The sequence below is a fragment of the Ylistrum balloti genome, unplaced genomic scaffold, assembly GCF_031769215.1.
Source record: "Ylistrum balloti isolate Yb309-2 unplaced genomic scaffold, AGI_CSIRO_Ybal_v1 Utg370206, whole genome shotgun sequence".
Taxonomy (NCBI): Eukaryota; Metazoa; Mollusca; class Bivalvia; order Pectinida; family Pectinidae; genus Ylistrum; species Ylistrum balloti.
The window spans coordinates 721,502-735,748 of record NW_026782178.1 but is presented as its reverse complement, the minus strand read 5'-3'; the positions used below and the strand labels follow the sequence as shown (position 1 = coordinate 735,748).

The 14,247-nt window shown below is 33.3% G+C and overlaps 1 protein-coding gene across 1 annotated transcript in view; it reads left to right on the top strand.

The window, feature by feature from the left end:
• Positions 1-14,247, top strand: part of LOC132551545 (multidrug resistance-associated protein 1-like) — a 54,815-nt gene that overhangs the window by 13,427 nt on the left and 27,141 nt on the right. The window contains exons 11-22 of the mRNA XM_060215698.1: positions 560-625; positions 1,531-1,668; positions 2,143-2,289; positions 2,747-2,831; positions 4,194-4,263; positions 4,646-4,772; positions 7,072-7,248; positions 7,722-7,889; positions 8,087-8,288; positions 9,095-9,103; positions 13,441-13,516; positions 13,766-14,027. Of these exons, the coding sequence (XP_060071681.1) occupies positions 560-625; positions 1,531-1,668; positions 2,143-2,289; positions 2,747-2,831; positions 4,194-4,263; positions 4,646-4,772; positions 7,072-7,248; positions 7,722-7,889; positions 8,087-8,288; positions 9,095-9,103; positions 13,441-13,516; positions 13,766-14,027 (1,527 nt within the window). The remainder of the gene's footprint in view (positions 1-559; positions 626-1,530; positions 1,669-2,142; positions 2,290-2,746; positions 2,832-4,193; positions 4,264-4,645; positions 4,773-7,071; positions 7,249-7,721; positions 7,890-8,086; positions 8,289-9,094; positions 9,104-13,440; positions 13,517-13,765; positions 14,028-14,247) is intronic.

The window sequence follows — 14,247 nt, the reverse complement described above, 5'->3', positions numbered from 1 at the left end:
CACATTTTAGCTGTTTTTCACTAACACCAATGAAAATAGAGAACACAGATCATGTCATAAAATTGACCAATCATAAAGCCCCATATAGAAGAAAGAATAACACACATAAGTACACATCTGTAAGGTAGTGGAAGGAGGAGTTGTTTACTAGAAACACAAGCTTCAATCCCGGGCTAAACTTCTGTTTCCATGGAAGTCAGCAATCAATGTAAGTCTGTAACTCAAATGACCTTATCAGAAGCCAAACTCAAATCCCTACGGATTATCTTGGAAGTGGAGCTAGACATTTCAAGAGGATTTGTGTCATTGATTGACAGCGAATTCATCAGTTGCCACGATATTTCAAATGTGTCTAATATTTTTTGTATCTTTCACATATGCACTCATGAAAGATACCAAACTTTTAGACACACTCATGAAATGTAGTTATTACTGAGGAGACTATTGAATATTGTCTGTGTTTTTTTAGTATTTTTGTTTTTATACATTATAGATTTTAAAAAAAACCATATGTATGTGTTTTAATCTCTACAAAACCAAACAAATCACTGTTTTTCAGATGAAACAAATGAGACTGAAAGATTCTAGAATCAAACTGATGAATGAAGTTCTCAATGGTATAAAGGTACGTAGAACTACATATTTGACTGTAACTCAAGACATTAGACTTACACATCAATTATAGAAGTACAGTTCTTTACTAAGTGTATGTTATAAATATAGAAAATAAAAGTTTAATACTCTTGTGTACATCATAAATATAAAAAATAAATGTTTAATACTGGGTGTATGTTATAAATATAGAAAATAGATATTTAATACTGGGTGTATGTTATAAATACAGAAAATTAATGTTTAATACTGGGATTATGTTATAGATACAGAAAATAAATGTTTAATACTGGGATTATGTTATAGATACAGAAAATAAATGTTTAATACTGGGATTATGTTATAGATACAGAAAATAAATGTTTAATACTTGGATTATGTTATAGATACAGAAAGTAAATGTTTAATACTGGGATTATGTTATAGATACAGAAAATAAATGTTTAATACTTGGATTATGTTATAGATACAGAAAGTAAATGTTTAATACTGGGATTATGTTATAGATACAGAAAATAAAAATACATAAAAATAAATGTGTTATACTGGGTGTACATTATAAATACAGAGAAACCCATGTTAATGCAGCAAGTGTAAATGACATACTGAAGTATGTCTTGCTATCTGTCACCACAAGGTACTACAAACATACCCATTATAGCAGCAATCAGGCTGTAAATGTAACGCTAAAATGTGATTTTGCTGATTCAAGATTTTTGTATGGTTGTTTATATAACAATTATTATGGATGGACAAATTCATCACTGCCAAGAATTGATTAAGTGTTAAAACTTCATTGTGCCAAATTAGGTATGTTACAATATACTTTGTATTACTGTCCATGTCAGTAGCTATACTATATAATTTTTTGGGTATGCCTATATTGACATAATACTAGTGCTATTTGTTGTTATCTAGGTTCTGAAGCTGTATGCCTGGGAGAAATCCTTTGAAAATCAGGTGTTGGAGATCCGTAACAAAGAGCTCCGGGTACTTAAGAAGATGGCCTATCTAAATGCTGCAGTGTCATTCACCTGGACCACTGCACCTTTCCTGGTAAATTGTTTGTACAGTCAAAGTCTCCATAATTCCTATTAATCCTACCATATAACATGGGGACCATATAGCCAGTGCTGTAGAGAACATCCATAATAAAGGTCTTCTTTGTCAGGGGATCTTCTTTGTTTTGTAAAGAATCTACCTCGTCATACATGGGATGCACTCTTTCAGGGAGTACAATAAAGACTTCTGTTGTAAGAGCCTTCATGATACTATAGCTGAATCTGAAAATCTGTCCATGTGTGGACTCATTTATTTTGACCAGAATTTGGAAAGTGGTCCACTTGCTCAGTAGCAGTATAATAAAAGTAGTGTAATTTTGTATGACAGTGGGTGTAAGTCTGTTCTTAAGTTATCTGCCTCATCTTCTAAGAGAAATCATACCATTTCAGGCTTACATGATTTTTATGACTGCATTGATGACTGTGGCAGGAGATGATGATATTAACCTAAGTATATGCTTTTTAATAGGTGTCCTTGGTGACCTTCGCAGTTTATGTACTGGTGGATTCCAACAATGTCCTAGATGCAGAGAAAGCCTTTGTATCTTTGTCTCTTTTCAACATTCTACGTTTTCCTCTATCGATGCTTCCTCAGGTCATTTCCAGTATTGTACAGGTAAGTTAAGGTTATCTCAAGTATTGTTTAGGTATGTTAAGCTTGATTCCAGTATTATACAAGTGAAACATGGTTACCTCAAATATTGTACATATATATCAAGGACATATAAAGTGTCATAAAGATAAGGTAAGGTTATATGAAGTATTATACAGGTAAACTATGGTCCATTCAAGAAATGAACAGGTAAGTTGGTTAATTATACAGGTAGATCAAGGTAATTTCCAGTTTTGCACAATTAAGTCAAGCCAAGGAAATTTTCATTTATTTATTAAAGAGTCATCATCAGTATTGAATAAGTAAGTGAAGGTCGAGGTCATTTTCATTATTAAATAGGTGAATAATGTTCCTCTGTAATCAGTGTCTGAAAATTACTTTAAAATTACAACAGTATTCTTCTGTAAACTAGCATGAATTTGAAAATACAAGAAACACAAGTTGGAAATTTATGTTTCAGGTTAGTGTATCTTTAAAGAGATTACAGCACTTCTTAGACAATGAACAGCTGGACATCTTCTGCATAGACAAGGATCCCTCTGCTAGTAAGTTTTACTGATTAAAACCTGCACAGATTATTTATAGAAAAGGATGCCTCTGTCTGTAATTTGTTATTTTGAACTTGAACACTGATTTGGTTTTTTATCTGAAACATGATATTCTGATGTCTATGATTTTGTTTAGGTTAATAAAAAGCCATTTAATTAACATTTTAAAGGTGAAACTAAAAGGCTAAAACTGAATATACAGACATGAATGAATAAAAATATGTCACTAACTAAAATTGTTTACTGTAATAAAGGTACATATTATGGTTAAATTTTTATTCTTGCACAATGTATTTCACTACCAGTATATATGCATATACATATAAACCCTTTAATACTTATTAACTTTAAATTAAAGTTAAATTAAATCCTTTTAATGTTTTTATTAGTCCTCCATCATCACTGCTCAAATTGTCTGCATCCATGGTCTGTCACCTAGCCATCATCAGTTCTTGTTTAGCTTATTTCATGAGAAGTACTGGATAACCTTTCTCAACTTTCATAGGAAGTTCGCCTTGGTGCCATTTTGATTTAAAGACCGATCACTAAAAAAACACAAGATGGCTTACAGACCGGACATGGCCATCTTGGATTTGACAATGGAAGTTTGTTGAAGCTTGTTCTTGAGAAGTAATGGATGGATCTTTATTCAAATTTGATAAAAGGTTCCTCTTAGTTCCAAGTTGAATCCTTTCAATTTTTGGACTAATGGAAAAACTGAAATGACTGATGGGTGATTGTCCTGGATTTTGAATGTGGAAGTCATCCATTGCTATTTCTTTGGATGTTCCAGTCGATCTCTCTCAGATTTCATTTCAAAATATAATGGCTGATAGGCAGCCATTGTTGATTTTCACAATGCCAAGTTTGTTATCACTCTTTCTTTACAAATACTGGATGAATCTTTCCCAAATTTCATTTGTAGCTTCCCCTAGATCCGTAGCTTTGCCCTACACAGACACATGGCCATCTTGGATTTGACTTTTCAACATTATTTAATCATTACCATTTCTTCAGAGGAATTTTTCAAATTTCATGTGGTTTAGAGCAAAAACACAGGAAAGAAGCGAAGAGATCCAACATTTAAAGAACAAATAAAGATCAAACACCGGTGGGCACCACCTGGGATCCTTCTTGGATATGTTGTCTGAAACATCTGGTTTATTGATGTATGGTATTGATTCATGCCACACAAGAGATAGCATAGTACTAGAATAAATATCTAAGAATATGTATATATCTACATACTTATCTATTAACTGTTATCATACATGATTGGTTGGTTGTAGATGTGAAATGTGTAGTTTAAGAACAAATTACCATAACCTCTCTGACTGTTTGATATTGTTGTTTTTATAGAACATGCGATAACTGTGGAGAAAGGCACGTTTACCTGGGAGAAGGAAGCTGAAACACCCACACTCAGGGAGTAAGTTAGTCAGACAATATTCCCTACCAATATAGAGAAATTTAGATAAGATTACCTACCCTGAGAGAGTGAATTAATCAGGGCAAGAACCCAACACTCAAGAAGTAAGTTTATCAGGCCAAGATACCTCACCCTCTCAGAGTATATTTATCAGACCAACATTTCCCATCCTCAGAGAGCAAGTATATCATGGCAGCATATCCTTCCTGCGGAGACTAAGTTTATCAGACCAAGATTTCCTTCCCTTGGGCAGTATGTTTATCAGGGCAATATTTCCACTTGTCTGTTTCCCATGTCATACTACATAGTAATTATTTATTATATGAAGACCTGTATGACTGAAATAGTGAGAGTGATCATGAATGTATTTCTTGTTTTTCAGAATTAACCTGGAAATACCTGATGGATCATTGGTTGCTGTGGTAGGATCAGTGGGGTCAGGAAAGTCCTCCATTTTGTCAGCAATTCTTGGGGAAATGGAAAAGGTCAAGGGCAAGGCCAATGTCAAGGTCAGTACTTACTGATGTCTAAATCATTTCAACATAACATACAATTATGAAGTTAAAAAATATCCAACTGTAGCTCACTGTAATTGAACTCACAGGTAAATGTTATTTTTACTGAGGCATAATTCACATACTTGACCAGACAGAAAGTTTGCAGGTATTTGTATTATTGGCCTTAATACTAGCCATGCCATCATTACCCCGCAGCTCTATCGACTCCTGTAACATCATCATTACTCCGCAGCTCTATTGACTTGTGTAACACCATCATTACCCCGCAGCTCTATTGACTCGTATAACACCATCATTACCCCGTAGCTCTATATGACTCCTGTAACATCATCATTACCCCGCAGCTCTATTGACTCGTATAACACCATCATTACTCCGCAGCTCTATAGGACTCCTGTAACACCATCATTACCCCGCAGCTCTATAGGACTCCTGTAACACCATCATTACCCCGCAGCTCTATTGACTCGTGTAACACCATCATTACCCCGCAGCTCTATATGACTCCTGTAACACCATTATTACCCCGCAGTTCTATATGACTTCTGTAACATCATCATTACCCTGCAGCTCTATTGACTCGTATATCACCATCATTACCCCGTAGCTCTATTGACTCCTGTAACATCATCATTACCCCGCAGCTCTATTGACTCGTGTAACACCATCATTACCCCGCAGCTCTATATGACTCCTGTAACATCATCATTACCCCGCAGCTCTATTGACTCCTGTAACACCATCATTACCCCGTAGCTCTATTGACTCGTGTATCACCATCATTACCCCGTAGCTCTATTGACTCGTGTAACATCATCATTACCCCGCAGCTCTATTGACTCGTGTATCACCAGAAATAGTAACTGAATATTAACAACTGTAATCAGAATCAGTGTTGGCTTGCATTAACAATATCCACTAGAATGTTTACTATGGAATCTTGACAGCCATCAATCTTCACTTTGTCTATGGTAGATATAAGATGTGTCTCCCTTGTAGTTTACTGTTCAACCAGGTTCCCTTCGACTGATTAGACTAAAATGTTAGTATTCATACAGAAAGTGATACTATGAAGTTGCTTTCTTTTGGAGTCTAGCTAATTATTCCCACAAAACATGTTTGTAGAGACATTATGTGTATGCATGTTTCTGTACATTGGCATTTTCTGGACCACAATTCTGAAACTGTTCAAGATAATTAATCACAACTTTGGTATCAAGCTTGTAGTCTAATAGTGCCTTTTGCTGTAGAGAAGTTAGGCCAAATTACCAATTTAAGTTTTCCAGACCACAGCTCTGAAACTTCAAAATAATTACTCAAAACTTATTTTGCAGTTATCAAGCTAAAACTTTACTATTGAGAAGTTCTCCATTTAGATAATGTTTCTGTTACCATGGAAACAGATAGGCTAGATCATAAATTTCAGTTGTATAGGGCATGACTGCAAAATCATTCAAGATAACTACTGTTACCTAAATCTTCATCCACTTGCCTTCCTATCACTCTGGTGATGCTTTTTTTGGTGGAAGAGTTCTATTTTTTTTCTTGTTGCCATGGAAACATATGGGCAAAATTAGAAATTTCTCAGTTTCTAGAGCTTGGCAACAAAATTGTTTAAACAGTACCTGAAACTTTGTGAACTTTGTACAAGTTGACACTTTCTTGGTGCATTCTGTTGAGTGTTCATTTTGGATATTTTTTCTATTTTTTGTTTTTTGTTTATTGTCATAGCGTCAATCAATTGCAAAATTTTCCAGTTTTGTAATAATATGCATCCCATCATAATTATTATTACTTATGTTATCGTTTTATTTTTCAAATAGTGCCAATATATCAAGAATAAAAAATGATCTAAATCAAAATGTCTAGCAATAGTGGAATGGAGTTCCTACTTGTTATTGTAATATTAACAATTAACATGATGACATATGATGAAGTGTCTTTCAACAGGGCAAGGGATAATGTCAGGCTTTGTGTTTTCTTGTTCTTATGATTATGCAGGCATTACATCCACTTTCCTGAAATTCATGTCAATTGTCTGTTCATACAGTGTATCTTGTCAAAGCATCGTATAAAAGATGGAAAAATCTAAAAGTTTTGCTGGCTGAGAATATACATTGAGAAGATAAGGATGTATATCAAAATGCGAAAGTAATTATTTTGTCTCCATTTTTGCAAAGAGTTTTCATGAACATTTTGTTAACATTTTACGATTTGTCATTTTCCAATTATAAAATATTCTGAAAAACAATCTCTCCCTGACAGTTGCAAAATATGTTGTATATTCCAGGGTTCAGTAGCTTATGTGGCCCAGCAGGCCTGGATCCAGAATGCAACTCTGCAGGATAACATCCTGTTTGGCAAGCCCAAGTCCCAGTCAGAATATTCCAATGTATTAGATGCTTGTGCCCTGAAAACTGACCTTGAAATATTGCCAGCTGGAGATCAGACTGAGATAGGAGAAAAGGTACAAATATCTTACATCTTAAACCAGTTCCAACTCTGATTCATGCATCAAAACTTCCCAAAAGTTTTCCAGTTTTGCTCTAAAGATAATTAAATAAAAAGAAAAAATAGAAATGATCATGTACTGAAACGTTTTGAACTATCTGCACAACTGAAAAATTAATTTTGTTCAAAGTTTGTGAAGAGTTGAATGCCCATATTTCAAGTTTGAGAATTAATTTAAGTGGTGGGAGAAACAGTCTTACAGTGTCTTATTTAATTGAGAATTAATTTGAGTGGAGGACAGCAACAGTCTTATGGTGTTTTATTTAATAGGGAATTAATTTGAGTGGAGGACAGCAACAGTCTTATGGTGTTTTATTTAATAGGGAATTAATTTGAGTGGAGGACAGCAACAGTCTTATGGTGTTTTATTTAATAGGGAATTAATTTGAGTGGAGGACAGCAACAGTCTTATGGTGTTTTATTTAATAGGGAATTAATTTGAGTGGAGGACAAAAACAGAGAGTCAGTCTGGCACGCGCTGTTTATCAAGATGCAGATATCTATCTTCTTGACGATCCTCTCAGTGCAGTTGACTCCCATGTTGGCAAGCACATCTTTGATGAGGTGATTGGACCAAATGGACTTTTAAGGGAGAAGGTGAGGACATGTGCCATATACATCACACCTCAAACACTTTGTGTAACTGAATCCCTCTTATGAATTTATATAAGCCAATAATTTGACAGGTTTTGTCCCATTAAATCAAATAAGTAACTTAGTTTTTATATTGCCTGTGTATTTAGGCTATGACTTATACTCAGTTTATAGATGCTTTCAATCTTCCTATCTTTCAGACACGAGTTTTAGTCACGCATGGTATTGGCTTTCTTCCCAAAGTCGACCTTATAGTGGTCCTTGTGAATGGTCAGGTCTCTGAAGTTGGATCATTCCAGGAGCTCATCGGCCATCCTGGTGCTTTTGCTGAGTTCCTTAAGAACTATCTGACTGACGAACTAGACAATGAAGATGTAGATTTGGACCTTGAAGAAATTGAAGGTGGGAGAAAGATAATGTCGTTCAAATGTCAAACATAAAGAATTATATTAAATGATAATGATATATGTATTTTATTTCCTTTTTGCCTGTGAAATATGGAGAAATATCTCAGTGATACGAGTGTTATTTTTTCATGTGGTGCATACTCGTGAAAGATACTAAAATATTACACACACTTGTGAAATATATTTGTAATTAATGAAGACGCTATTAAATATCCTCTATTTGACTAACGAACATAAAGTACCTTTCCATGTTGTCAGAGAAGGAATCTTATATTATATAGTGTATTTATCCGGCAATGAGCCCATATCTGATAATAAGCCCACTCTTGTTATTCAATACAATTTAAAATAGTATGCAATAGTATGCCACTGTCCTGTAATGATCAGCAGTCAGCCCATCTTCTGACTGAATAAAAAGTGATATAGTAATTCTGTAGGCTTGTAACTGGGTATATACCTGGTAGTCCTATACGAAATACTGCCATTTACAGTATTAATAAACAAACAATACTAACCCTTCTGGTTTTTTAAAATGATGAAGAAATATTTGTTGTATCTTATAATTTAAAGGAAAAAAAATTAAATCATTGTTTCTGGTAAGTTTATAAATTGTGAATAAATAAATAAAAACAATGTCTTTAGAGAGGTTGCACAACTGATATTTGCAATTTTTTTTTTCTAAAGTAGATTTTGAAAACTAACCATTGTTATAGTTATACATACAGTATATTATGCATTACTGAGGCTGTGTACAAATTATATATGTATTTATCAGGGAGCTTGTTTTCTTTGCTGTTTCAGAATTAAAGAGTAGGTGATATGATATGCGTGGTTTGACTAACACCTTCCTTTGTACTTTTTGAAGCTAGACCATAAATTTCTATCTACTGCACATCGACTTGTCAATTTCCATGTATTCATTGAACATATATGTATTTTGTTGATGTTTTGAAAATGCTGTGCACATGTGTAAAACATATTGTTCACATACTATATTTATGTACACGTATGTATACATATATGTGCAGTATACTACACCTATGTGTATACATGTGTACATTGTATTGTTGGTATAATTCAATACACCTATATGATATATGTTTATAATGATATAAGGACCCTCGAGGTCATGTCCATCTTAGTGTTCATAAGGTCAGATTTTCCCATTGCATTTACATGTAAGGAAACATTTTTCTGTAGGATGAAATCTCGAAGCAGAATTTTTCAGAAAGTAAAACCTTGATTTTTGGTCTAGTTTCAAATAGAGTTTAAATGTTGGTTTGTTTTTGGTTCATCAGTTGACACTCTATTTTTGGGTTTTTTTTTTTTTGTTTTTTTTGTTGCAGTACAGATAATATTGACCTCACAATTTTGAATTGGCTTGTAACACACTTGAGTTAGTTTTTCTCCATTCCATCTAAACAAATAGGTCTAAAAGCTTTTAAAGCATTGTCATTTGAAAATACCAAATTGATGAAATAATGACACATTATGCATCGATTGAGTTTGAAATACAGACTACCAGATAACACCAACAGGTACTGTTGTCACGTTTAATGTTATTTAGTGGAAGTTACAAACAATGGTTTCTTCATTGTCCTGTGTAAGCCCTCTGTTAGTGGAAATGGGAACCAATGGTTATTGGGAGGATAAGTACAGTATTTACCACTATACAAAGCTATAGGTTAAAGGTCAGCTCAGTCTTTTGCTATTTCAGACAGTGTTTATAGGTATTATGACCAGGCAGTGTGTAGTGTTCATGTTCTACGCGGTAATTTATGATCTTGGAATGCTTACTGAGCCAGCAATAACATTTCAAATAATGGCATCTGTGAGCTATCAATACCTATTGAAATAATGACATCTTTGAGTCAGCAATAACCATTCAAATAATGACATTATTATGGCTAGACTTAATGCCATGCTAGGCAATAGATGGGACATTTTATGCTTTATTGTGCATGTTTTTAGTAATTTTACGTGTTTTAGCATGTGACTATTTGAACTCTTAAGATGTTCAAGCATGGTTTATTTTGAATTCACACCATTCTGCATGTCAGTTTTTAAAGATTGTTAGAACAGATGATTAGCTGAAGTGCTGGCCTACAAACGTTTTCTTAGACCATTTATGTCGAAGGGAGGTTTCTATTTCTGTATAGTCTACATGTGAGAGGAAATCTCTCACTTAGTACATATTGAACATTCTTTGTTTTGGTCGTTTTGATCATTTGTTATATTATCATTCTTATTCCTGCAACATATAATACATAAATATGATTCAAAGATTTTCCACACTTCAATATTCATTTTGTTTGTTTTTCCTCCAAATTGTTTCTTTTTGTCTAAAACATTTATTCACCTAATAGTATTTAAATATAGGCATGATAACTTGCTAACTCATTTGTATTGGTGTAAAGATAGGTTGAATTATCGATGTGTTTTGCGATAGATTTGTTCTTGATAGTACTAGGTTGATAGTATATTTTCAAGTCGATAAATATTGCAAAGTTTGTTCAACTATTGTTAACGATTTTTTTTTACTTAACAAAAATGCTACTTAAAGAAAAAAATTTCACCAAGTTATTGGCCAAGTGTCTGCATAGCCTTTGTTTGTTTAAGAAAGAATCTTTGGGACCTGAATTGGGGATAGCACTAAACACAAAAACTGCTCAAATCTTAACCACAAGTTGTAACATTGATCAAATAAGTGTGGTATCTATATGGTGTTTTAATATGATCTAGTTAAGTCTACAAAGTATATGTTAAAAGGAGATTTTAACTTGTTTAACTCCGTGTCCATGTTTTGTACCCATCATGCCTTTAACTAGGCCTATATATATCATTGTTTAACTAACTATTCATGTTTTAAAACATAAAAAACTTTAAAGCAAAGAGGAAGTTGATACTAAGCGTATTGTAAAATGAAAATAACACTGTACAGTCCTGAGTCCAGCTGTGTATGAGATCTACCACAGATATCTTAGAATAGCCTGGTTATGATTATATAAAGGAATAAATATAAGGTGTATATAATATATAAAAACAATTGGCTTGATAAGACACAGGAAGTAAATCTCAGCGACAACAGACATGATCAGACTCTGGTAAATCCCAGAGAAGACAAGTTTGGTTAGATTAAGAGTTTTTTTATTCACGAAAGGAGCAGAGAGCTTGTTAAAACTTATACAGTGTAAAAACCAGAGAAAACAGGCATGATTAGGCTGATAGGGTAAATTCCAGAACGGGTGAATTTGATTAGTCTAAATTCAGGAGAGGATTGGATAGATTAAACTTGGGGATAATTCTCAATGAAGCTTGTCTGAACTGGAGGTTAAATTCCAAATGGATAGGTTTGATCAGACAGAGTGGGTGGATTCATACTTATCACTGATGTAGTCAGCTCCATCTGTCTATATAGAGGGGTAGATTTTATGTTAGAGGGGTATCTAGGTAGGGCTATCAGAAGTAAGGGTTCTGCATGCAAATGCTAGTGCCCAATAGTAATCATGGTGTCTGACCATCTTTCTGTCAGCACTTTTGATTTCTGAAGATTATTTCAGAATACAGAAAGCCAAATTTACGAATTTTCACATGACGATACACTGTGATATTAGATGCACAATCAGGGTTTGAAAAATTCTCAAGGTCAGAGTCACTGTTACTAAAACTAGGACTGTGAATATACAGTTAAAATACATAATTTATATAAATTTGTTACCAATAAATATTCTTTTATGACATTTTGATTCTGAAGTGAATTTGATGGAATTCAAAAAGTTGCCATACTACATATTAAGGTCACCAGGTCAAATGTCAAGGTCATTTGTGATACATTACTTATAGATATTTTGTTTTGACATTATGAAATGAAGTTAACAAAAATCACCTATCTTTAGGTCAAGGTCACTATTTCAAAGGTCCTGGTAAATTTTTATTATTTTTCAGGCAAATATTTTAATGTGACATTATAAAGCAAAATTAATTAAAATCATAAACGCATTGTATAAAGAATCAAGACTTACTGAAATTGAATGAATAGACACTCTGCAGTTGGAGGATATAAAAAATGTAAGAATCACTAAGGATAGTCCATCCCATCACATTTCACACAATCTAAAATGCTATTAATTAATTGATTAATTAATTAATTTTATGCCATTAAACAAGCAGTAATACTTTATCAGTATAACTTTCTGGTTAAATGGAGGTTTAGAGTCAGACCTATTGTGGGGGGGTCTTTCTGAAGTGTCATTATTCTAGTTTCTCATCGGCAGATACTAATGATTGATAAGGTATTCTAAATACCTTCACGACCAGTAAACATAAAGACCCTTATAACACACAGTACTGTTATACATCTAACTCTTTCACTGCCATGTTTTCAGTTATTTTATACTGTTTATGTACCTTTATACTATTTTGTTGAAACTGTTACTAGTATATATGCAGTTTCAATAGAAAGTTTACAATAATTGGAATATGTACAGCTCATAAGAAGACATCGCCACAAAACCTTGTCCTTTTTTCTTAAAAAAATTGATACTCAGAAGTTTGTATTAAAGTATCTCCAACGGTAGGATGAATGTGGAAATAAGGTTATGGAATAAGGTTGGTTTTGTCAAATGATTTAATTAAATTCATTTACTCATTGGTAATTTCCAATACTTTGTAATAATTATTGTAAAGTCAAAATCCCTTTAGATAAAGTTTTAGCCTAGATAATGCACAGGTTTAAGCACAGGTAAATCACATATATCAGATAGATAGGTAAATCATATATCACAAAGGTAAATCATATATCACAAAGGTCAATCACAAAGGTCAATCGTATATCACAAAGGTCAATCATATATCACAAAGGTAAATCATAGGTAAGAAACATGTACCTAACAGTATACAGTGAAAAGATTGTTCATGAGGGATGTTATCCAAATTAATTACATACAGACAACTTTAACCAATATACAACAGAGAGTGGAGTTGAAATCAACAAATATATCATTTATGTTCTTTTATGAAATAGGTGTTTGCTAGTCAGAGTAGGATTGAGTATTAATGAAGTATTGACTCTAAAATCTTCCTTTTACAACAATGTATTACTGAATTCATTTTATTTTTAATTTGTTGATATTCATTGTTTATTTCAGATTTAAAGATGGCTGAGGAAATTGTGTCTCAGCTGGGATCAATCATGGAGGATGATCGCACAGCTAAACTACAGAAGTATGTTATCATTATAAGGATGTCCAATTAGTATAAAGTATATACACATAACAATCATCTCCATCCTTACAGTGCAAACAGAAACTTCCTATATAAAAGACAATTTCTTCTTTTTATTTTAACATTATTTGTTTTTTTTTTTTTTTTTTTGTTTACTTTGAATTTAGAAAAACAAGTTACATATTTCAGTTTTGATATTTCTGGGAATATTTCAGCATTTGTTTACATTTATATGTCACTGTTCTCTAGGCAAGTGTCTGTGATATCTAGTAGATTGAGAACCATGTCTGGAGGTTCTCAGGAGTTGGACGGTGATGTGCCACGAGCAGAAACACCAGTGTCATGGAAAGGCTCCCAACCAAAGTTCCCTACATCGCCAAAATTGATGCGACAGAAATCTGAGCACCCTGTTTCTAAGGAAGAGAAGGAGGCAGAAATTCTGAAACGTCAATTGCAGGAAAAGAAAAAGGAAGACAAACTCATCCAAGCAGAGAGTGTAGAGACTGGCCGGGTAATTTTCTTGTTGTAGAAATTCTGTAGACAGTTTATACCAGTGTAGGCATTCCTTGGTTAGTTCTTTCTACAATATATCACATACTTAATGAAAGTCACCAGATCTTCAGTTATATTGATTTTCTCTTATTCAAATCAAATTGTTTGAATTCAGTTGTTTTACATGAATGTGATCAGACACAAAAAAAATATAATGAATATTGGAAGATTTCCACTAA